General features: G+C 38.9%; 2 protein-coding genes across 3 annotated transcripts; both read left to right on the forward strand.

Annotated features, from left to right (window-relative positions):
- The first annotated feature begins 5,905 nt into the window (after positions 1–5,905).
- Positions 5,906–11,468, forward strand: LOC117466001 (inositol monophosphatase 1-like). 2 transcript variants are annotated; one of them, XM_034109130.1, is made up of 9 exons: positions 5,906–5,977; positions 6,285–6,399; positions 6,920–7,053; positions 7,901–8,005; positions 8,255–8,300; positions 8,441–8,549; positions 8,734–8,842; positions 9,427–9,578; positions 10,776–11,468. In XM_034109130.1, exons 2-9 carry the CDS (start codon positions 6,337–6,339, stop codon positions 10,892–10,894), a joined length of 837 nt encoding a protein of 278 aa, XP_033965021.1. In that variant the 5' UTR covers positions 5,906–5,977; positions 6,285–6,336; the 3' UTR covers positions 10,895–11,468. The 2 variants fall into 2 exon arrangements, with proteins under 2 accessions (XP_033965021.1, XP_033965022.1); XM_034109131.1 differs by lacking the exon at positions 5,906–5,977 and adding an exon at positions 6,038–6,058.
- A 7,655-nt stretch (positions 11,469–19,123) lies between these two features.
- Positions 19,124–23,220, forward strand: LOC117465699 (inositol monophosphatase 1-like). Its single transcript, XM_034108668.2, has 9 exons — positions 19,124–19,232; positions 20,429–20,522; positions 20,637–20,776; positions 20,871–20,975; positions 21,335–21,380; positions 21,464–21,572; positions 21,945–22,053; positions 22,734–22,885; positions 22,996–23,220. The coding sequence occupies exons 2-9, from the start codon at positions 20,460–20,462 to the stop codon at positions 23,121–23,123; spliced, it is 852 nt and encodes a 283-aa protein (XP_033964559.1). The 5' UTR covers positions 19,124–19,232; positions 20,429–20,459; the 3' UTR covers positions 23,124–23,220.
- Positions 23,221–25,922: the final 2,702 nt, after the last annotated feature.

Genomic DNA, 25,922 nt, shown 5'->3' on the forward strand with positions numbered 1-25,922 from the left:
CATCACGCCATCGTCTCCCATGCAGATCTGTACAAATAAAGTAAGTACCATGTTTGTTAGCATGCTATAATAGATTGAATGAGCAATAATACAAGGATGATCCGGATCTGGGGGTGGGAGAGGTTATTTTTCCATAGTTTTGTCTGATTATTGTTATTGTTTGTTTTTTCTGTATTTTTTGTAATGTGTGTTGTACTGGTTGTGATTGTACATTGTATTTTTCTAAATGTGTATGAATACATTTTTGAAAAACATTTGATCAACAATAAAAAAGGATTTGGTCAGGATCTAGACTCAGTGTGTAGTTTATTAATTAATCAATGCTCTCTACATTAGGAAAACACATACCAGTGTACCCGAGGGAGTCACACACAGCTGTGCCTGGATAACCAAACAAATTGACAAGATAACCAAAACCCTTGAATCTACACACAGCAAATAAACTCAAATGACACAACGAGATGTAAAAGGAGATCACACATACAGTATAGTCGATATAAAACTGGCCGCTTCAATCTGAAGAGCAACTAAAACAAAACACGGGAGTTTACCTTGTTCTTGTGAACACTAATGTTATCCACAGCATACACACAGACCACGAAGTTCTAAAGGAGAACACTAGTTACTGAAACAAAACACGTTAGTGTACCTTGTTAGCTAATGTTAGCTAGCTGACATTAACGTTACACATTGCACTCATATTACTCACCAACATCTTGTAAAGCCGGTCCCGCTGCTCTTACAGAACCGACTAACTCCCCTTTCGTGTATGTACAGCTCTCAACGTGTCCAGACTTGTAGTCACCTCGTTTTATACTTTTATTCTCATTCTGAAAGAAACAGGTGAAATTTGCTAACGTGACGGCCATCTTTGTGATGGTGACGCGTATTGTGCGAGACCAAGAGACCTGTAGTTCACTCAGCGGTTTCACACAAAAAAAATTGTAACTTCACAGTTTTACGACACATTTTCATTTTTTTGACTTGCAAAATATTCTTTTAAATTGACAAACATCATATGTGTCATTCGTGGCACAATTCAAACGGGATCAAAAGATAACCTTTCTCTCTCCATTCAATGTATAATTTTACGCTTCCGGGGTCCCATGGAGGCTCCCGGAAAGGGAGGGACTTCGCCTCTCTATAGGGATGAGTGTGGGGGGGGGGGGGGGGGGGGCTGGACACAGGCCGCGGGGGGACACCCGAGACCGGGCAATGTCCCCGGTAGAAACCGGGTGAAATAGCCAAAAAATTAATAAAACCGGGGAAATGTGAAAAAAAGTGTCCGAAAATAGGCACTCGTGAGGCGGGCAGAGTCCCCTGTCAACTCCCGTTACATTCCTCCATGGTGTCATTTGAGCGAAACATTTTTACGAGAACCAGGCTGGGGGGGTCAAAAGTGCTTGACCAAGGCCGACCCAAAGTGCACGGTGAAAAAATAAAACGCCATCCTGTTCTAAACCACATCAAAGATTATTGCTGAAACAGTATGGAGCTCAAATACTTTTTCTCTTGCGGGTTTATCACAAGGTGAGTTCCTTTTTTATTTCCTGCTTTTTAAACACATGTGCTCTTCAGTACAGGTTAGCTCTGAGTGTTAGCGAGGCTTGCTAATGTAAACAAAGACGAGATTACGTCCAAAACACGTCAGGCATTGTTTCTGATAGCAACTTTCTGTGGGTCCGCTGCCGATTTGACGTCAGATCGGCAGCAAATCTGTATCCGCTCGTTGTTCCCCTGTTTTTAAAAGATGTGGGTACGGAGGAAAAGAGAGAGGGTTTTATTTTCTGATGCTGCGTGAGTTCCCAGACGCACCGGGGACACATATTTATGTATAAAAGACATCACAAAGTGCATTTTGTATGATAGGTCTCCTTTAATGTATATTTTCTTGTGTCTGACGTGCTGTGAGAATGAACGTGCATATATATTTACTTGTGTGCGCGAGCGTGACACGCATTGCAGACCGCAAGTTAACCGCAAGTTTACCTTGACTTTCTAATGCTTCTAATGCCATTTTTGCCGAGGTTCAATGCATTGGCTACAGACAAACAGTACAATTTCTCCCACTAGTTCAAGCCATCATACTGTATGTATTGAATGTGTGTGTGTATACAGGGGCGCCGTTTACCGAACCAGAAGGGGGCCCCCAAATAAAGTAGATTAATCCAATCCAACTTTATTTATATAGCACTTTAAAACCTCCAGACCAAAGTGCTGTACAGAGAGATACATAAGATATAAAATCACACAGCTCAGCTCACAAAACATTAAATTAATTAATTAATTTAAAATAAAAGATACAAACACAAAACAAACCAGAATAAACGTAACAATTTCAAAATAAAAAACATAAAAAAAGATTAAGGTCCACAGCAACGACAACATGAAACACCCTTTAATTTACTACTACGACATGTCGGGAAACCCCATGCATAGCGCTCCGAAACTGCTTCTTTTAATTTCAGTTTCGTTGCTCCGCTCCGGGGGGTGGTGGGGGGGGGGACTTTACTGGCATTGATCTGGACCATTGACCTTGTATAAATTTCACAAGTGGACCTTTAACAAAAAAGTACCCCTGATCTACTGTCTTATCAAGATAATGATCAAGATTATTTCAGATTGTTGCTGCTGAATTGTGAGTAAAATGATGTATGTACTGTCAAGAGAATCAGATTAACCAACACTCATCCACTCATCCCATGTTGTTTGGCACCAAATATTCTGAACATGTGATCCTTAATATACTTGTCCTAAAATGTATAATAATATTTCTCCAGGCTAGACAAATGTGAATTTAATGTATCTTACTGTTGCCAGACTTCACATTACATTACATGTTACTTGTTAGACGCTTAAGCGATATAAGCGACTTATATACTCAATACTGCGGACAATCCCCACAGGAGCACTTTGGGGTGAAGTGTCTTGCCCAGGGACACAACGACATGCTGATTGCAATGGGGTTTGAACATACATTATGCACTGTTTCATTGACTAACTGAAATATAATCATAGGCTTTTAGGAACATTTGCTGTGAGAAATACTTCCCCATAATGTATAGTATGCATACATAAAGATTTGCCACATCAGGCCTTTAGGGGAAGTTTATGAATCATTAACTCAATTAAAAGGAAGCCTAATATTAATAATCCAAACACTACTTCCTTTCGTTGAACTATTTGATGTCTGTACAAAGTTTCAACGTAACCCAAATAATTTCCACAGACATTTCAAAAATATCCACGGTTCAAATGTAGATATCTTTGCTTTCTGATAACTCTTGTGCCCAAGGGTAGAATTATTTTTCTCAGTTGCACTTTGTATTCATAAACCTTGACTAATGTATAAAAAATACAGTGGATATGTTGTGTCTCTTTTCCCCCCTCATTTTCACTGTAATTTAGGGTGATTTTACTTGATCAATTTGATACTCTTTTGATGAGAGGGGCTTTTGTTTTCGGAGATGTAGTCTAAAAGTACAAGTCACTGAGGCCCAAATGTGAGGATCATGTGAAAAGGTCATTTAATTCAAGTCCCATGCATGATTTGAAATAAAATATGGGTATTTGTACTGTATATTACCTTTGACTAGTGTGATGTAATTGAAACACCGTCCCACCACAATGTGTTTAATGTTGGGGGGTAGTCCCCAGCTGGGCTTTCAGTGGACCGGAGCAGAGTAGAAACATGACCCCTTTGAAAATGGACACAAAGATGGAATAAATAATACGTAAGCTTTCATATTTGGCTACAACCCTTGTGCCCTTGCATTTGGCCAAAGGGTAGAGTTTTTTTAATTATTTTTTAATTTTGGAAAATCAACCTCAGCTGTTATAATAAGTCAATAATAAACCATAGCCAAAATACTAGACACTCAGACCCTAGGGGAACAAGTATCCTAAGGTCATTACAGCATAATAACATGCATTATATTGCATAAGGCGTTTAAGCATATAGGACCCTTTTGGACCAGAATGAGCCTTAACATTACCTCACTTCATGGGGCAAATACATTCAGTTTTTCTGTTTTCCACCAAGGGCTGTGCAGATGTTGTTCCTCATGATTGCAGATTGTGTAAAACAAATATCAGTAGCACTTTGTATTCATAAACCTTGACTAATGTATAAAAACAACAGTGGATTATGTTGTGTCTCTTTTCCCCCCTGCTTTTCACTGTCATTTAGGGTGATTTTACTTGATCAATTTGATACTCTTTTGATGAGAGGGGCTTTTGTTTTAGGAGATGTTGTTAAGGACCTTACAGACACTTGGACTCAAACGCACGACTCAAAAGAAAGTTTGTTCAAAAATAGTCTTTACTTTGTAAAAGTATAAAGTTCAAACAAAACATCACTCCTAAGAGGCAAAACATAGCAAAGCAAATTACAAACTAAATAAACTTGACTATGGTCACAAAATACAATAATCTCTGGGCGAGACAAGCTGGCTCTCTAAATGGCACAAGGCACAAGACGAACTGGCACAGGACAAAGGGAGACAGGACTATTTATACATGAGGTAAGGGGGAACAGGTGGAAACAATCAGGGGCGGGGCAGACACTGACGATGGCGGGAAAACACACAAAGGGAGGAAGTAAAGGGACCTGAAATGAGACCAGAGGTAAGTACAACATAAAACAGGAAGTGCAATGACAGGACTAGACAGGTGAACAAAAAGACTTGACTAAACATACATCTAACCTGGGCTATGAACTAAACGTGAAACAATAACATGAACCTGATTAACATGACATGAACAATTTAGCAGACATGACGGGATGTTACAGATGTAGTCTAAAAGTAAAAGTCACTGAGGCCCAAAATGATGTTTCATACAAGTAGTTTAAGAAACCAGCAGCAACAAACGAAACACTGAGATGGCTAAGGAATTGCAGGAAAGCATTAAATTCGTATTTTTCCTGTGAGGACTTTTGTGGATTGTTAGTCTGAATATGAATTGCACATAGAATACTTATTTTGTAAAGTAGGCTGTGTTAAGGTAAATGGGAACAGGTTTTGATATGTATTACAGGTTTAAACATGTTTTGACATCTATTAATGTCAACACAAACATCCAAAATTGCCTGCAGCAACAATAGTCTCACAAAAAACATGGCTTAAAGTTTACAGTAGTCGTGCTCATTTCATACAGTGCAACTGCTGCCACCTACTGGACTAAAGAAGGTTTGTATGCATATCATCATTTTTCTCTTCTGGTGTTGGAATAGCATTTTACTGAAGATCGACATTTATTTATTTAGTCCCCTCTGACTTTACATTTCAAGATACATATTGAACTAAACATCTAAAAACGAGTTATGCTAAAGAGTTGTTATTTGTTTTTGGCTCAACTGTTTTGAACTTTATCTACATTGGCAAACATTTGCAGTAAATACTTCTGCCGGTGACTGCTATACACATAGACAAGCAGCCACGTTTTTGTATCCTATTAATATAATTAGTTTATTCTGTATTTATTTCAACATACTGCATATTCTTTTTAAATAAATAAACAGCTATAACTACTGTTGATAAACATGCGGCACTGTTTTATATGTGCTTTAACAGTACATATTACAATTCCCTTCTCAAAACTAAAATAAATATATTTTTTATATCAGATGACAACGTTTAGGAAGATGAATAGTACAATAAAATATAAAATAAGATTAGATTAGATAAACACTAGGGGATTTGGTGTGCAGCAGTTGCAGTACAAATACAAAATAAATATTACACGAAATATAAATACTAACATTTGGGGAATAAACCATTACTTCCTCTTTTGCTTACAACAGGATCATAGACTGTATATAGGATACATCATGCCAGCCTTCTATCCAATGAGAGCGGAGACTTTACATCAGCGGCACAGGTTGACCAATGACAGCAGGAGTTTCTTTTAGTCCCGCCCTCCATGAAGCTAGCTTGCAAAAAGTCAAAACTGTCAAGTGAAGTCAGTCCATCCGGAGGTGGGTTGAGTTAGCTTACTTTCGTAGCTTGTGTACCTTAATGTTAGGCATTATTTAGCTGCCTGGTTATACCGTTCATGTGTACGTTTGCATTGGTTTGTAGCCGTAGTTGTCATTATGCTCAGCGACAGTTTATTCGTGTAAAAGCTAACTAGCATTCTAAGCTAATTCAGCTAACTACAACACTCCCAGAAGTATATAAGATTAACTTGCTTTTAATTATTTGTTTGCAGCCATTAGCTCATCGGGTCTATATGTAACTGTTACTTTGAATGTAAACCAACATTCAGTCTCATTTTTTCAACAGGAAGTTAAAGTTATAAACTGTAACAGGGTATTACTCTTCATCACCCATCAACATGAGTGATCCTTGGCAAGAGTGCATGGACCACTGTGTGGAGGTCACCAAAAAGGCTGGGCAGGTGAGTGAACACTATTGATGTATGTTATAATAAACATAGTGTTACAATATACTCATGTGAAGTACATTATATACAACAGCTGTAAGAAACAGGATAACTCATATTGACAGAGGTCGAGAGATGTGTAGAAATGGCTTTCAAGATGAAACAGAACTATAACTTTTTTCTTACAAAATGTCAACATAAAAGGTTGACTGATTGACACGCTGCATCGAGCTAACTTTTCAAAATAAGGTCTTAAAGTAAACTTTTTCATCCAACTATAATATATTGAGGCTTTCACTTATTCAGTTCCATCTGCAGTTTGAAGACTATTTAAAGAACAATGTGCATGATTCCTATAGTTACACTAATTTGTAAGACCAGAATTTGGAGCGTTCACCTCTTCATCTCTGACCCATCATTGTTGCCACAGTATAAAACCATAACAGAAAACTCATTAGGCTTGATTAAAGTTCCAGATGTAGTCAGCCATCCAAATCATCCCCTCCTGAGTCGGTCATTGTTGTGGTTCTGCCAGGTGATCCGTGAGGCGCTGCAGAAGGACATCACCGTCATGCAGAAGAGCTCACCGGTTGACCTGGTGACCGAGACAGACCAGAGAGTGGAACAGCTCATTATATCCTCCATCAAGGAGAAGTACCCCGCTCACAGGTATTGGACCAAAGAGAGATGCAAGGTGGTAAATGAATGCTTTGAAAGTACTGCAGGACATGGAGACTGTATTTGTATTAAGACTTTTAAAGTTTGCCCTTAGTGTTCATGCTGCTTTTGTCTGTCCCATGGTATTTCATGTTGCAATTGACTCAATTTACTTAATTTGTTTGTAATTTGGATCATAGTTTTCACTCTGTGTTATACAGGCTTTTGTCTTGTTGTAGTTCACATGTCAGATTAATAAATGTAATGTAGTCTAGAATAAAATAAAGCCGATGTTATGTGAGGAAAGAAAAGACCCAACAATGATAAAACCGCAACACATTTAAATTATAAGCATTTTATTATTTCAGTTAACTATTAATAAAAATACTTTAATTCTCTTGCACAGCCTTATCTGCACTATCCAAAATGCATTCAGGTTGGGAATGCTTTTATTTATTTTTTTGTTGTTTTTTTAATATACTTCATCTTTAAAGTTTGAAATTATCAAAATACCCACAAGGAACAATTCCAGATATTCAACCTTCTCGAGAATGCTACATTGGAAAAAAATGTCCTTGACTACAATGGAAACTGATCCTCATAATATATATTAAATATATATATATTAATATATTTATTTTTACTTTATTATTTGCCCTACTTGTTTGTTTGTAATGTAAAGCGGCCTTGGGTCCTTTGAAAGGCACTTTAAAAAAACGTACTCTATTATTATTATTATTATTAGTAGTAGTAGTAGACAGGTAAATACAGCAATTATTAAGTGTAGTAGTATCTCTGATTTATTTACATCTGATGTAACAGCCTATTTGCATATATTTTTTTCCGTCTGATTTTGAAGCTTCATAGGTGAGGAGTCAGTGGCAGCAGGAGCTCCCAGCGTTCTGACTGACGACCCCACTTGGATCATCGACCCTATCGATGGCACCACCAACTTTGTTCACAGGTACTGCCTGCTCTAATACTGTATAAACCATTCAGAGCCCCGATACGGCTGTGGATTCCTTTGATCTCTGCCGCTCCTTATCTATTTTTATCTTTTAATTAGCTTCTCTCTTGGGTTGGCCTCTCTGTCAGGGATAATTAGACGATGTAGATGAAACTAAACTGATAATAGACATTGATTCCGCTGAGTTTAAACCTAAAGGCAGTTCATTTAGGGATTGTTTTTGAACTGTTAATTTCTTTTGTGCAGGTTCCCATTTGTGTCTGTATCAATTGGCTTCACCGTGAAGAAAGAGGTGGGTTTGTAAATCACCTTTTTCTTTTGACTCTGTAACATTTTGATTAAAAGAAACATCAGCGTGGTAATTGCATCAATACCCCAGTGTAAGGCTGTTATATTTTCTATGCCTCTCTCCCTGCTGTTATGCTGCCTCAGATAAAGTTTGGGGTTGTCTACAGCTGCATAGAGGACAAAATGTACACCGCACGGAAAGGGAAAGGGGCATTCTGCAACGGAAAACCCATCAAAGTGTCTGGACAAGAAGGTAAATATTGATAACCATGTCATGTTGCAGTTTTCAATCATTCCACCAGGTGGAGGCAACATCACAGCCATAATATCTGCTCGTACCAACAGCTCTACACAGTGGAACCACGCACCGTTGTTCTGCATATTCAGAGAAATAAATAGCTTTTCATTTGTTGATATTTTTTGTGTTTCGATCCAAGATATCAGCCGATCCATCGTACTGACAGAAATGAACTTCAGCGCGGATCCTGAGCGTTTCAATACAATGTTGGCTAACGTCAAGACCATCCTCACCATCCCTGTGCATGGGTAAATACACACCTGTGCAAATGTTATCTTTTAGATCTGGTTGATCTGGTTGATCTGGTGTTTCATGTACTTCAGCAAACTGTTATAGAAGTCACTTCTTTAAAACTATGATTGTTATCATTACTTATCTTATTTCCTGTGCCTTCTAAAGATGCTGGTTTGCATGCGTGAACTACTTCCTTGTTCCCTTGTTTGTCTGGAAAGGCAGTCTAAAGTTAAATCTGCCACTAACAGTTTTAAATTCAATATAGTGGGGTCCCCTGCTAGCATAGTTGTTAAGCTCATGACCTACAACTGTTACATAATGGCAAATAATGACAATGTTTCAAAACTAGTAAATTGAAAGAAGTAATTAGAGTATACCAATTACAAATGAGTTACATATTGGTGTGGATTGCATGAGCATGTTAAGGATTATAGCTGAAAACATTCACAGTGGATGGAAAAATAAAACTGTGGAAAAACACCAACCTGCCTGCTTCTTCTATTTTACCTCCATGGCCGCTCGGGCATTCTCACAAGTGGAGGTTATCAGTGTGTCTTGTGGAGTGAAATAAGAGCAAACATCACCTTTCCCTCCGCAGTATCCGCTCCCCGGGCAGTGCAGCTGTCAACATGTGTCTGGTAGCGTGTGGGTCGGCTGATGCTTATTACCACATGGGCATCCACTGCTGGGACATGGCGGGGGGGGCAGCCGTCGTCACCGAAGCTGGAGGAGTGATCATGGACATTTCAGGTGAGTCACTGAGAAGACTCGAGCTCCTTTTGCTCGTGAAGCAGCCAACATGGTGATTAAACGTTGCGAAAAGTGCTGAAGGAAATTTCTTTTACAGAACAAAGCGTGAACACAACGGACGTTATTAAAGTTCATGAATAATTCATCTGAACTAATTCTCCTTGTTATTGGTTTTCATCCCTCTTTCTGCTCATGAATGCCTAATACACATTTGTAAAAAGTGGGGAGCATTGCAGCTGATGGCTTTGTACTTAAAACAGGAAGCTGAGAAATGTGTTAACTTTAGGCAACACTGCCAATGAGATTTAGGATGTTTTAGAAGCTGTTTGTCAAGTCAACCCTGCACAATTTACAATGGGATTGCTATTGAATAAATAAGGGGATGGATAAATAACCTTCTGGGTTAACACATTCCCTTTCTATTTTGTATTTAAAAAGTAAGGAGTGGACATGTTGTTTTGGAGCATACTTATAGCGACATCTTCCCTCCAGCACAGTCTTTCGGACAACAAGGTCGTAACTCCCTGATCTGCTCTCACAGTAACAACGTGATCCTGCACAGGGTAGAATTCTAACATGAGTTGAATGCTGATCCTGGAAAATCATCACCCACGCCTTCACCATCTGATTTATAACACTTCCCCTTTTGGCTAGCCTAGTGCTCAGCAATTGTTTTTCTACCCACACAAGCATCAAAAATGAATGCATTGTGTTTGTTTTCATTGATCTGCCGGAGCAATAAGCCAGATCTATGGAGGAGACAATATCCACTGGCATATACAGTATGTGCTCCACTGTTGTCATAATGACTAGCATTGTTTTATTCTGTTTTTGACAAGTAATGAATTTAATCGTATTACTCAGGGGCGTAATCATCATTGAGTTAAATAATACATTACCTGGTGAGCTTTGAGCAACAATAAGTAGAAAACCAACAAAACATGGCAATTACTCTACAATTACAAAGTCCTACTAGAGTATATATAAACGGAAACATTATTCTATAAGGAATACCAATTCTAGAAATGTGATCCTCACGCCCTTAAAAATGTCAGGAGTATAGTTACTTTACAGGCCATTAGCTGCTGTATTCAGGTTAAAGCAAAAGACATTCCAAATGCAATTTTCCAGTCTTTTACCAACAATTTGAATTTCAGAATGATACCAGTAATACTCATTATCTTCTCCTTGATCCAGGTGGAGCGTTTGATCTGATGTCTCGGAGGCTGATCATCGCCAGCAGCAGAGCCATAGCAGAGCGCATCGCTAAGGAGATAACAGAGTTTAACGTTGGCAGGGACGACACAGAAGGCTAGTGAAATCATTTCCATCACGGTCTTTACCAACTCTACGGCTACTTAACCACCCGACTGTCTGGTATTTAACAGTCGGGATTCCGTCTTCGCCTTAAGAGCCAAAATCATAAACTGACCTCTGAAGAACGACGCTTAAGACTTTCAGTTTCCTTTCTGCTTCCTTATAAGTCCATTCAGACATTCAAACTTTTGTATTGTTTGTTTGCGACGATATAATTACGTGTGTCCTTATAGGTTTTATAGCCTTTTCTTGTTATTTCTATTTATTGATATCGACGATGCAGTCAGCAATAAATCATTGGTGAAGCACCGTTATACAGCACTGATGTTGTTATTAAATATCTAGGTGTTGACCAATAAGATTGCTTTTCCAGGCAGGAATTTGAATATATTTCATGCTAGATTTGTTTACACAGCAGCACGTATATGAATATCAGAGTGTAGTACACCAAATACTGCGTGCATATAACCACTGTACTCTGTCAAGCTTATACACTGTGATAATGTAGTGTTCATGAAAACGTGTGTTTTGTAAGTATCTTATGAAGGAAGACAATAAAAAACTATAAATATATCCTGTTCATGCCTTTATTTGCTGACACACGACATATAGATAAATTCATATCATTAAAGCCCTGCAGAGACACATGCATCCTCATGCTAGCTATACTCATAAACTAAAGACTACTGATAGCAAATAAGTTAAACCCAAGTACGAACATTTGTTACGAAAAATGCTGAATTTCTTGTTGTTACCCCTTCTAATTCCTAAATCAACCATCCCCAACACTAGATAGAATAAAATAACTCTTGGCAATACAAATCTGCCAAGACAGCTTCCCTTCTCTTTTCACTGTGAGGAAACCAACCTGCCACACCAGGCAATATCTCCTAAAATCTGATATCATGCTACAGCTGAGAAAAATCCCCCTGCGCTCAATCTCCGGCCCAGATCCTAAACACCTTCCTGACAGTGGTCTGTATATCAGACCATAAATAAACGTCTTTATTTGCTGCCGACCTAGAACAATTATAAACTGTCTTTTCCTCCTTATACAATCTCTATAAAGTGGAAAACATGAAGAAAGAAAGTGGCAAACGGGGAAACCAAATAAATGGAAAACAGGCCTCTGACACTCTATAAAACACCAGGAAGAAAATACACAGTGACTGCTAGCGATTTGATTTAGTAGAGAGATAAAAGCATTCACAGCCATTACACCATGTAAAACTCTGCTGCATCTCCCCCTGCCCTTTTCACTCAGCGCTGCACATACTACGTGCAGAGTGCTGCTATGTCCCCCGGGCCGATGTGCTCCATGAAATATCCCGAGTTTGGCTCTCCACGGACTGTTGTCTCCGTTTTTTTCCCAGCTCGTGTTTGCTGATGACTAACAAATGGTTTTAAAACACTTTACTTGAGCAAACCCAGGTCTTATACTGCTGCGGCCCCCTACTTAGAAATCAATGGTCCATGTTAGTCTGCAGCGGGGGGTTCAGACGTAATCACTAGAGTTGGGAATGATTTCCACAGTCAGCCAGCTGAAAGCCTCCTCCGTCGACTCCACCTTAACAGCACCACCTGCTCACGTTGTCGGTTTCCTGCCTTTTAGTTTTGAACATTTCTAAACTTGCCACAGAGTCGTTAACCGAGTCATTGTACTTTTATTTCCATGTGGCTGTTAGGAAGTACCAACCATTGTTCTTTGGGAACTGTTATCCTGCTACAACTACGAAATGTCTCCCTGGAGATTCGAGAGTTATGATCTCAGTTCATAACTCTCAAAGTTGTTCAGTTTTGTGTCTATTCCCAAAAATCGTTCTGTGCTTTGCCTTTGGCTTGATTTGCCATCCTATAATTATACATTAGTACTGGGCAATATATCTGTATTACATTGTTATTGTTACTTTTTGCTGTAACGAAGTAATGTAACGCATTACTAATGAAATGTGGGTAATATATTACCCGTTACAATGCTCAGTAACGCAGTTACAACACATTTTAACCCGAAATTAAATGGTATTTTGGTTTTTAACAATGTACTAACATAGCGAGACATTCCGACACCAGACAAATTGTGCGGGTAGATTAGTAAACCTGGTGTGTTTACCCTTCAGGCTTCGCGTCGGGATCTTCGTGGCAGTTGAATGTTATGCACCCTCTATTCAAAAAAGAGAACGGAGCGAAAAATACTAACAACAAATTGTGTCAGGTGCGCGTGACCTGCTCCGCTGCGCGTGCATCATTTCCAAAGTGCTTCCACAGCAGTGACACACATCTGTGGATAATCATTTATATGAAAATTGTTAAAGCAACCATCACTAAACGCCAGCAACACTGCATCTGCTGCAGACAGTAGCAACGGGTCAGATGGGGACATCACGTTACCCTCCGTTGTGGACACTAGCTTACTCCCGCCTGACTCGCCGCCCTCAACCCCGGAGCAGCACTCTTCGTTGCCCGAAACTACGCCGCCCCTCTGCGGCCCGCAGGTGCCAGGATACCACGGCAAACCAGAGCCTGCCCAGGTATATCTAAACAAGTACCCGCCTGTACAGTGGGGTTAGGCGGTCATTTTGCAGCTCGTAGTATACAAATAGACAAGGGCTAGAATTTTCATGTGAAAATAGTGCCATATTCTGCCATGCCTGTAGAAATGTTGGGTCAAAAATAATGCATACAATAGCACAGATGCCTTCACCACGAATGGCTACAAAAATATCTCATATCCCAAGCTTATCAACGAGCTGATATTGCAGCTGAAATGATCTCCAGGTCACAAAGTCAACCTCACATGATGATGTGATGCCAGTTTTCAAGCACAGTAAATATTCTCTTCCCAGAGTATCTGATGGGACCAAGGTGATGTTTAGTAGGCTACATGGTTTTAATAATACTTTTGCTTCTCACTGTTTGCCATTTCAAACCATGAGCTGGTTCAAATAATATGTGCCTTGATTTACAAATTATATTCTCATTTCTTTTATCAGTACAGCTTTGAAGCTTTTGTGCTTTTCTTTGCCATAGTCCACTTTGGACTATATGAAATATTTCATGATTGCACTTTTAACTTGAAATGTTCTCACTTGCTTTGTTTCAAAACATAACAAATGCCATAATCTGTTCGTTGGGGACCATCAATGCTATTTTTCATTGCTGTTGCCGGCCACTATTGCTCATGTAAACCTGCTACTGCTGCGCCCCCTGTAATCTCAGAGGCACCCTGAGTCATTTTGTTCTGGAGCCGGGCCTGTACACGGCCATATACTAAACACACTACAGAGCCCATTCCGTGTCCTGTTATTATTCACTTCCTCTCTGCCTTCTTCTGGTGATTTATCTGACGTCCAGCGCTCCGTCTTTTAACCTCTTTTCCTTTCTCTTTCTTTCCTTAGCAACCTTCATTATAGTCCTTGACAGCGGTCTGTACTGTATTAACAACGTGTCACATGTTAAGAATTTACAATCAGAATCGAGTATTCAACTAAGCCGTGTAATACAAGTTGTTATTAGCCTTAAGGGCCTACACCAGGGATCACCTACATCAACTACATTTGTCCAAGGGCCGACATGTAACCAATAGACACTATCGCGGGCCAGCGATTTTTAAATAGCCCAGAATTTTATAAATAGTATTCAGATTACTTTTGGAATACTTTCTTTTTCCATAACAGATGGGTATGTTTTGGTGAACAGGAGACACTTATTTTACTGTTTTCATGGCTTATCAAGAACTCAAACACAACATCTTGGTGTCATTCTGGACAGCTCTCTCATCTGCACCCACATAAAAAACATCACCCTGACTGCATTCTTTGTACTGTCTTAAAACCTTTCCTTGGAATATGTTATGAATTGTAAGGTGTCCTTGGGTGCTTTGAAAGGCGCCCCTAAATAGAATGAATTATCATTATTATTTATTATCTGAAACGATGTAATGACTTTTAAAACTTTTTCCAGTCACTTGCCCCCATGCATTCAGCAGCAGCAGGCCATTCACTTTGATTTCATCCCGTTATGAAATGTCATCATTTCGACAATAAAGAAATGCTACATAAACATTATCTTGCACATTTTATCTAACCATCTCCGTTTCTAACTTTCAATATATTTTAAAAGAGATCTCTCTCTCACTGCGTGCGGGGGCGGGGCCTCACAGACACGCTGCATCTCTCTCTCGCTCACAGACAAGCTGCAGCGCTGTGCAGTGTGCATGCACACAGTTCAGCCGGTAATGAATATTACATTTTGTGAGGAAACTTTTCCACCAATAATTCCAATAAGTATTCCAAAATGTATTCACTTCAGGTTTCCGAAAGTAACTGTAATCAGATTACTCGTTTTGCAAATGTAACGCCAGCTGAATACAGTTACCTACTTGATTTTTGTATTCTGATTACGTAACGCCGTTATGTTTTCCGTTACAACCCAACCCTGCTTCTAGGCTACTGTCCCGCAGCTCCAGCTTCTCTGTTGGACTCAGTCGCAGCGGGGCTACTGCTGTGGTGCGGAGCGCATTAACCAGACTCTTCACAACGAAGGATCACTTCTTCTTCAGGGGAGGGAAGGTTTCGCAGTACGCAGTCTACTGTCCGGCAGCTGCTGCCTCTCTGTTGGACTCCGGTACTGCACCTTACTCACGAGACGTTGTAAACAAAGACATGGGTGGGGTGCGAACGCAGTAACCACTCCGCCAACGCCACAATCACCCCCGTCGTGCGGGCCGGATGAGAATGTTTGGCGGGCCGGATGTGGCCCGCGGGCCGCCAGTTGGTGGTCACTGGCCTACACAGTTGTTATGCTATACCACATTGCCCTTCACTGGATGTATAATGATCTGCACTAAACTACATTTCAGCATTTAAAATACCTAGCCATTCTTTTGCGAAAATTATTTTGGTGAAAGTAACTAAAAAAGTAACTAAAGTAGTGTAACTCATTACATTTCAGAGACAGTAATTTTGTAATGTAACTTATTACTTTCAAAAGAGAGTAATATGTAATATATTACATTTTGGAAGTAACTTGCCCAACACTGATTGTGATACAAGGCTAGATATCTTAGATTTTGGATGGTTTGAAAAGGCTGCATTACAGTAAAGTGATGTGATTTTTCTAAATTTCCCAGACAGTTCTAGCTGCTCTATTGAAAATCCACCTCACTTACAATCCTTTATCTAAATTCTCAACATCGAGACATTTTGTGAAAGCAAACAATAGTAAACCCAACAATATTGTTTTTCAGGTACTTGATCAACAATCTTGATATTGATATTTTCTCCGTATTGCCCAGCCCTACAGTACTACATTTATTCATTTTAGTCGAGCGTGCAGTGTAGTTATGTCAATATAGGTTGAGAAGTTGGGTCAACCACTTTTGTCCAAATTCAAATATCTGAATTTGATGATTTGTCATAATCTGTATCTGCTTCTGGAGATCCTCTTATATCTCTTATAGCAGCATTTTCTTTTCTTTTTTGGTAAAATAGCCAAACTAGTATCGGATACCTTTGCATCACATTTGGAATAGCCATTCATGGTCCCCAGAGGAAGAGTTGGAATAACTGTTAATTCTTAGCTTCTCATATAGCGCCACCATTAGGCAGAGATGGAAAAAGTACACACATTCTTTACTGAAGTAGAAGTACAGATACTCGTGTGTAAAAATACTAAAAGTTGAAGTACTGACTAAACTTATTTACTCAAGTAAATGTATGGGCTTCGAAATGTACTTAAAGGGGACCTATCATGCAAAATGATAGGTCCCCTTTATACATGAATATGTGTCCCCGGTGTGTCAGGGAACTCACCAAGTGTCAGGAAACACAACCCTCTCTTTTCCTCCGTACCCAAACGGCTGCAACGGATCTGATACAGATTGATACAGATTTGAAATTGTTCTGACGTCAGAAACGGGGAGCTCCGCCTATATGGGCAACTGCACCTATCAGGGGAATGAGAGGTTGCCGTGGAATGGTAACAGCATGGTAACATGACGCTTGTGCCTCGCCCCCCATTTGCCACAGAATCAGCCCTTGCAAAAACAGGGCTGGAATAGAGCAAATAGAGCGAAATTAGGCGTGGCTAAAATGCATGATCTGTGTGGTATTTTGAAAAAAAAACTTCACAGACATGTTTTATATAGGTGTGGCCCTACAATATATTATTCAAATATAGCATGATAGCTCCACTTTAAGTAAAAAGTACCCATAACTACCAACCTCACTTTATATTAATAGAACACAGTTTTCATTGGTCCCTCTTCTTTAGAGAAGACCAGGAAATTATGGATACACAGATTGTGTTAAAATCAATAGACTCTAAATAATAATGATCACGCCACCAAACGGAGATTCAAACTAAAGTAACGAAAGATAAGTAGTGGAGTAAAGTACTGATACCAGAAAAATGTACATAACGAAGTATTTGTACTCCACTACTTCCCACCTCTGCCATTAGGCCAAAGTTTCAGTTTGTCAAACACGTTTGTGACCAAATAAATTGTTAAATTCAAAAGAGACTAATAAAGGACCGTGCCAGGAAACATGACTGAGTCGCCCTGCTCATCTTTCAGGATGCACCGTTAACCTTCAGCCACATCAGCATGGTAGCAGGCCTCAGTTACAGATGTGATCCAGGGAAGCAAACATCCAAAACATCCGTCATCCTGAATCAATTATTCATAACCAGGACCTGCCAGAGAGACAGCAGGACTGATGTATATGTTTTGCTTCTCCTATCACTTCTCCTCAGTCTGTCTGCACACATTTTACACTGCGCCTTATATTTAGTGCACAACAGGTACAACAGGGTGACAACTGCTCTCCCGCTGTTCCCTGTAAAACAACAACTTTCAACAGACGCCCTCTCCATGATACCACATACTGATCTGCTAAGTTTAGCAACAACGGTGCTCTGTTTATTTTAGCAGGCACAACTTGTGATATCAGGGTCTCTCCAGGAACTTGTATAGCAGGATGAAAACGCTACATGTCAACAAAATTGATATTCCATGACGATGCATATCAGCTCGCTATGTTGCATACCTTTTAGATAGTTCAATATTTTTTACTCATCCTGTTTTTACAGGTAACTCAACACATTAATGTGAGTTATGTAAGGTGTGGCTGCGACGATAAACATCATGCCCGAACGAGCCCCAGTAAAGAAAAATAAAGACTGTTTCAGCTTTTTTACCTATAGGCCCTAGGGTATATCGTCCAATGCAGAAGCTAATGTATTATTGCTGTGTTTCTGTGATTCAGTGTCTTACAGTATCTCTTCAGTAAGAGATACCTACTATAGATACTTACTATATAGATATATAGATACTTACTATAGATACCACTATCGTTTCACCATTTTAGGTTCAGCCCAGTAAAGAGCTAAAGAGGAATAATGTCATTTTCTTGAGACATGCAGCATTGCCCACTAATTGAACAATCCCTCTTGCAGCAAGGTTTGACTTCCTGCGAGGCAACTTGGTGTTTTAAGAGAAGTAGCTCGAAGATCTTAGAGAACAGTACTCCTTCAGGACTTACTTTGGCGAGGGAACGTAGATTCAGACATGTCTAGATCTGTTTATCTGCTTTTATATCTTTATAAGATACGATGTGAGGGTCTAAGGATAGAGGGTGTCGTTTTTCTCATACTGATATTCTGAACAATCTGTGCTGTTGTATTTGCTGTAAAGTGTCTCTACTGTAGGCTATTTTTATTTTATGTATAGCACCAAAAATCGTTTATAAATGTGCTATAGAAATAAAACTTGATTTGATTTGATAGAATATTTCCAAGATTTGCACAATAAGAATCGGGCATGCTTGCATAATGACTGCTGACTCACCAGAGAAGTATTTCCCACCAGTGGAATACAATAAAAGGACATGGAATGAATGCCTGAAAGCTGTGAAATTGTCAGGAAATATAAAAGTTTGTTTGTCGTTAAGTCAGGCTCTGGAATGTACACTCTTTTTTTCACATCGCATTCAAGAGGTTTATGAGCTCAACACAGAGTATGGTATGTTCCCTGTGTTCGGGATTTAATTACTACTCAGCTGTATGTGACAAACAGATAGCAAGGTGTGTCCTCCTCAATTTGCGAAAACACCCCGAAAAATTCCACTAACATATATTAAATCCCTCAGTCAAGGCAGCTTCATGTGGTTGCATGTGTTGCGATGAAGAAAAACACATGAAGGTGGGGCTAGTACTTTTCCTACTCCGTGTTCTCTTTTGTGTTGCTTCATCGCTCCAATAAGGGAACTTAAAGTTCAGGTTTTCATAAGAAAGTGCATTAGCAAACAGGAGCTGCCTCTGAACACCTGACTTCACAAGGTAAGATTTTATTTAAAAAAAAATGTTTATAGCAGTGCGTGATGGATATATGTGTGCATACAGATGTGTGCTAATCTTCATAGTGGATGGATAATTGTTTTATGACTATACTTTTGGTCATTTTTGTTTAAGCAGCAATTACTCTTGACTCACAATTTGCAAAGGCAGAGATAATGCAGATTATGTGATGTAGGAAAAACTGACAGTTTGTTCTGCAACAACAAGAAAATGAAAATGTTAAATCTAAATAGTGGTGTAATGTAACTCAAGTACTGTACATATTAAAGGTACTATAACCAGTAATATTTCTAGAAAAATAATCCTATATATGTACGTTTTAAAAGGGCAATACTATAATGTACTTTTCATACTTTGTTATTTTACCTGATAATAAATTCCTAAACTAAAGTTGTGTTGTTTGCAACCAAGTGAAGGATCTGCATGCTTCCTCCACTTCCTATAAATTGTAAAGAACGACATGAAACATTGCAAAATAAAGTAGTGTTTTTCGAATTTGTAAAAAATATTTATTTCTATACTACATTTAAAAACAACAGAGTTGAACAAAGTGCTGTACATCATCAACTGTTTAAAAAACATAGCATAAATGCATAAAAAACAGACAGGACATGAAACAAATGTACAACACGAGACGATGAAACCAGATCAGAAGCCACAGACTGAAAAACTCTCCTACGTGACGTAAAAACCATACAAAACACTAGTAAGATAAAAACCCAAATGTAAAAGCACAAGTGTCATACCTGGCCTGTAAATGCCAGGGAAAAGAATGGCACTTATATGCATTTTTACCTATTTTCTTTTACTGAAGACCTTCTGACATTTTGTGCCCCACCCCACATCTTAAACCAAACCTACGCATCACATCGTCATGCCAATTTAAACCTGTAGACTCTTGTGGTGATTTAAAACAAACAGTTATGCCAGCTGCGGAAGTGTTGCGCAACTCACTCTGTTGAAAGATGAGTGTGCTAAGCATGCAGGATTATGACATTTTATATGAGGGACGGATATTGCGTCACCATTAACCCTTTTTGTGCCAGAAGGGATTTTAACTTTAAAGAAAAAAAGGTTCTAATTATGTATTTATTTTTATTTTAATGCATTTGTATTGAATAACATGACAGTTGCATGCAGTTATTGGTGCACTTTTACAAGCTTTATTCATTTTCCAGGTTCTTATCAGTAAGCATCTCTACACACAGAATGGCTGACCAATGGCAGGAAGCTTATGATTTTGCTGTTCAAGTGGCAAGAGCCGCTGGAGCGGTACGTAAGAACCACTAAATGCACTTTTACTCCAGTGTAACTATGATTAAAAATATACTCTTCTTTCCTCTCATGATCCCTAATCATGTGCCAATGATATCCCATTTCTTTCAGGTAATAAGGAAAGCAGGGGAGGAGGAAATAAAGGTGCAGACAAAGAGCTGCACTGTGGATCTCGTCACCAAGACTGACGAGAGGGTGGAGAAAATCATCATAGGGTCTCTTAAAGAACAATTTGGAGAAGGCACACACTGGTAAGACATGGACACAGACATACACACATCAATATGTGATTCGTTGTACTTGTGTCATATGCTTGAAGTTGTCATTGGCTCTTCTGTGTTACAGTTTCATTGGAGAAGAGTCAGTGTCAAAGGGGCAGCCGTGTATCTTAACTGATAAACCCACATGGATCATAGACCCTGTGGATGGCACCACAAACTTTGTGCATGGGTAAGATATCAGTGTTGCTAAAGTACAGTTTTTTGTGTGAATGAATGAACTCAAACTTGATAAACCAAACAGGACAAACCCAAGTTAAACAGTTAGCTTAGCATAAAGACAGAAATCAGGAGCCTAGCCACACCAGTTTTACCAGTTTTACTCTAATTTCATTTTTAACAGACATAAGGTTATTATCAATCTTCTTTTATCAGCCAGGTAACAAATAAGCTTATTTCCCAAATCTTTTCTTTACCATCTAATGAAATAGTTATTTGAAAAAAAACTATTAAAAGATGCACAGTGTAAACAAGCTCAATGTATTCATAACGTGTAACACACCAATGACTAATGAATATACTTATTCACAGATTCCCATTTGTGGCCGTGTCTATTGCCTTTGCAGTCAATAAGGAGGTATGTGAAATAACACAAGAATCAATAGAGTTTATCCACACCTACAGTATGTTAAACGCTTCAAACATGACTTGTGTTTTCAGATGGAGTTTGGTGTGGTGTACAGCTGCATGGAGGACAAGATGTATAAAGCAAGGAAGGGACAGGGAGCGTTCTGTGATGATGAACCCATTCAGGTGTCCGATGTGAAAGGTAACACTTATCTTGAATTTTTGTGTAGCACCAGTCAAGACTTTGAACTATTTAGCATATTTGAAAACAATAGGAGATTAGGAAAGAAGGAAATAACACAAATGAAGCTGTGCATCGACTACACATGTGCTATCTTTTGCCTTGATTTTGGTAATTAAAATGGCGTATATCTGGAAACACATCCTTCAGCATGTTCTAAGAATAAATTAGGGTAATAAAGCATTTAAGCACAATTATCTAAAGAAAATACACATTACTCACAGTCTATATCCAGGATTTGTGACTGTTACTGTATGTTCTAGTGTGCCACCTTGACAGTCACCGTCACAGCTGTTCTGTAGTAGTAACGCGATTGGCATGCTGTCATTGCAGATATCCATAAGTCCATTATCATCTGTGAGCATGGAACTGACAGGTCTCCGGAGACAGTACAGAAGATCTTCTCCACCCAGAAAAAGATTCTCTGCATCCCAGTGCATGGGTGAGTGGTTTTTCACATGTTGCCCTAGAATCAAAAAGATTTTCTCGGAAAGCTTATTTTGGTTAGATACCTGACATAAGGTCTTTGGTTAAATCGGTTTTAGAAAGTTTAATGTTTTTGTTAACTGGTACCTAATGAATAACTGTAACTTGTATATACTGACTACTCAAAAAAAAGAATTTAAAGTAATACATTAGTTTTAATTGACATAAAATAACCGATTTCCCTAGGGGTTGTCTGTAAGCTTCAATGGCTCAGAATAGAGTAAACAAGGAGCTAGCCAAATGCTAGAAGCTAACTATTTTAGCATAGTAGTCCTAACTACCATGTCATTTAATTCAATTTGGTTAAGTTATCTTAAAGTCTTTTATTTCCATGAATTATGCTGTGTTTGGAATGGATTCATTAAACTGATTAATTATGAATATTAGACATACAAAAACACAGAGTAAACAGCTATATATTGTAAATAATAATACAACATAATGGAAATTTAGGATATCTTGGATGGAGATAGGCTCTTGGATTTTTACTTGCTTTGCTCATTTTCAAAAGTGAAAGTTTATATGGCAAGGAACTGCAACTTTCTCTGTGTTACAGTTTGCTAGACCCTTTTTTCTTGACTCCCCTTCAGCCATTAGTACTGTCATCATTAAACTCTTACTGGTGTGTCCTGACAGGCTCCGTGGGTCGGGGACGGCTGCCACCAACATGTGCCTGGTGGCGTGCGGGGCGGTGGAGGCCTTCTTCGAGATCGGGATCCACTGCTGGGACATTGCTGCTGGGGCGGTTATAGTCAAAGAAGCTGGTGGATTACTCCTGGATGTTGACGGTGTGTATGCTTGATGTGATTTTAAATGAATAATTGGTCATTGGTATTAAAAGCAGCATTTGTTTTTTTTTTAAACCCCTCTAAATTAAGCCTATTTTTGTTAAATAAAGGGGGACCTTTCGATGTGATGTCTCGAAGGATGGTTTCAGGAAACAACATGGTTATTGTTAATCGGATCATCAAGGAAATTGAAATATTCGATACGGTGAGAGACGACGCTCCAATTGTGAACAAATGAGAACTTCCAAATGCATTGTGAAATAAATACCACATAAATGGTCCATCCAATTGCTGTGTGTCCTTAATAAAGTGAATGTGCTGTTATTATACTGATACTTGGTGTGATTCTTTGGCTCCACATCTTTAAAGTATTTCAACTCAGTCCCCAACCTAAATGACCAGGTAACATTTTAACAGCATGGAAACTGCTGTACATTTCCATTTTTGTATACCAGGATATTTACATTTGCAAGCTTGTGTTTTGTCTTACCTTACATTAGACATTATTTATTCTGTTTGTAGATCCTCATCAAGATCTTTGTTCTGATTTGTATTCCTACACACACTTGAAAATTAGCACAACAGACTGCAGAAGAAGGGTTTCTGAGACTGATGGTTATTTTAACTGGATTTCCAATCAGTGAATTAATCTCTTCTCTCTCGGTCTCACGGTCTCATATGACTCTAATGTGTAATTATCTGATGGAAATGAGTGGGATTCCACTTGGGTGATTACCCTCATTAGAGGCAACAGTCTTTAGCACTGAGTAAAGTCAATGTTGAAGTTACTTTATAAACACTGGCCTTGTCGAGTGTCATAACATTTGCTTAGTGAATATCACAATATTGCCCCGCCATAGCCTCTCTTTCAGCATTATTACTGTTTACTCAGTTTTTGACACTCATATTACTGTTCACCACTAGAGGCCAGTAATGCATCAGCAATTACTTAGCGGCGGTTGAACTTGCAGTATTTTTATATGTAGTCATTATAAGTTTGTTTTTGCGTGGACTGTACCTCAGTAGAGATTGACAGCCTGCTCTGAAGTCCCTTTATGCTCCATCAACACCTTTTCTAGCCCCTCAAATCGGAAAAAAATTACTCCACCCAAGAGATTAGGTCATTTTTCATTTCTGCTCTTGTTTTCCGGGTAATAAATGAACAGCTGGCTATGAGAATGGGCGCATGTGAAGAAGGCAGAGGTGTAGGAACAAGTTCAGATTGCAATAGAGGAACAGCCAATGGAGCATCAGCAGCAACACTAACAGCAGGAAAAACAACAGCAGCGGCAGAGACAACAGCAGGAGGTTGGGGGGGATGAGGAATGTTTGAACTGGTGCCTTTGAAACATAAATAACTGCAATTTCTTTGTATAATTATTCTATACATCTACCACTGCTGTAGTCTATGATGATTTGTATGATGCTTTAATAGAGCTATTCTTTGTGTGTCTTTTATATGGCAAACATCTAACTCCACAATCCTTTGAGCTTCATTATCATGTGTTGCAGTAGAGCAGGGCCATAGTTGCAAATTCAGTACGTCTAAATGTTTTTGCTTGAACTTGCCCGGAGTGCCAGATGGCTGGAATTTGGACAAAACAGTAAATGTCACGGAGGTCAGAGGACTACACAAGTCAATTTAGCATATTAACTTGAATTGATCAGCTTTTTCCTCTTTCTAAATCTTCACTATACTATAATCAACACATTTGAATAATGTTACATAAGCAGTTGAATTGACTTGTATGATGCAGCTAAATTGATGCCATATGTTTACGTCAATCTTGTAGATAAGTACATTGTCGTTCTACCCCTGAAGCGATGCTAAGGGAAATTATTTGGGCCATGATACTTTATTCAGAAGCAGTTAATACAGGTTTTTATATACAAGATTAAAGCATTACACATAGGGTTGGGTATCGTTTGAATTTCAACGATTCTGATTCCGATTCCGATTCTTTGAGGGGCAGGGTAAAAAAATGATACATGCTTCTTCCACCAAAAAAATTACATTTATTCGAGAAACTTTTACACAGGTTAGTTTACAGTAATATTCATCAGTCTGTTTATATTCACTGCTATGTAACTGTAACCTGAGAACCACTGAAGCTACAACAGTGCAACAGTCCAACAGTTCTTGTTGAGAAAAACAAGCATATCTGCCTTCTCAGGCATACCGGGAAGAAATGTTTGAACTTTTTAAAGTAAAATGCTTCAATCTGGTGCACTTTAAGCAGAATTACTAGATACTAGATCTAGGGGGTACAACTCTAAACACCCATATGAAAAAGATCGGTTTACATTTTAATAATCAAATAAGTATGTGAACATAACCAATAACCTACCATAGCCAATAACAAATACATGTAACGTATTTTTGTTGTTCATCCATATCTTATTTTACTATTTTATTTATGCATATGTTTTTATATCTCCAGTTTAAAACGATATGTCTGGTTTACTGTCCTATAGTATACATTGGAATGATTTCAAACCTGTTTTATCCCAATAATTATAAAGGAGTGCCTTGGAAATATGTGTTTACATAAATTGTGATCAAAACGTTTGAGACCCACTGAGATAACTTAGACTAAAGTGAACTATCTAAACACCTTTACCTCACTGAGCTGTAGTTATCAGCCACTCAGTCTGACTGGAGAGGACTCTCCCTCCACATCATTGTAGAAACATCTTCTTCTTCCGTTAGAGCAGCTGCACCAGATGCTAATAACAACAGCGCGTACGGGTGCACCCTCCCTCTCTCCCTCGCTCGCTCCCACGCTCACTCGCACTTTGGCTGTGAGCTGCGGGTGCCAGATAAGCCAACATCCCCCATTTTCATCACTTACAGCGCCCATCGTACAGGGCAAATGAAAAGTGTAACCGGGATGAAAAGGGTGTTACATGTACTTAATTATGAATGTTGTTACATCAAGGCCGAAAATTAGGATGAGCCCCAACGGTCAAAACAATTTTTTTTCTCCCAGAGCTGTCAGCGCGGCGCCTCCACAGATCTGGCGCCCTAGGTGAACAT

Source organism: Pseudochaenichthys georgianus, chromosome 20, assembly GCF_902827115.2.
Source record: "Pseudochaenichthys georgianus chromosome 20, fPseGeo1.2, whole genome shotgun sequence".
Classification (NCBI taxonomy): Eukaryota; Metazoa; Chordata; class Actinopteri; order Perciformes; family Channichthyidae; genus Pseudochaenichthys; species Pseudochaenichthys georgianus.

Excerpts from the sequence above, each read along its gene's own strand:
- LOC117466001 (XM_034109130.1), top strand. The coding sequence starts at position 6,337 with ATGAGTGATCCTTGGCAAGAGTGCATGGACCACTGTGTGGAGGTCACC. Across the intron at positions 7,054-7,900 it reads GAGAAGTACCCCGCTCACAG|CTTCATAGGTGAGGAGTCAG; the intron begins GTATTGGACCAA and ends CTGATTTTGAAG. Across the intron at positions 8,550-8,733 it reads CAAAGTGTCTGGACAAGAAG|ATATCAGCCGATCCATCGTA; the intron begins GTAAATATTGAT and ends TTTCGATCCAAG.
- LOC117465699 (XM_034108668.2), top strand. The coding sequence starts at position 20,460 with ATGGCTGACCAATGGCAGGAAGCTTATGATTTTGCTGTTCAAGTGGCA. Across the intron at positions 20,523-20,636 it reads TGGCAAGAGCCGCTGGAGCG|GTAATAAGGAAAGCAGGGGA; the intron begins GTACGTAAGAAC and ends CATTTCTTTCAG. Across the intron at positions 21,573-21,944 it reads TCAGGTGTCCGATGTGAAAG|ATATCCATAAGTCCATTATC; the intron begins GTAACACTTATC and ends CTGTCATTGCAG.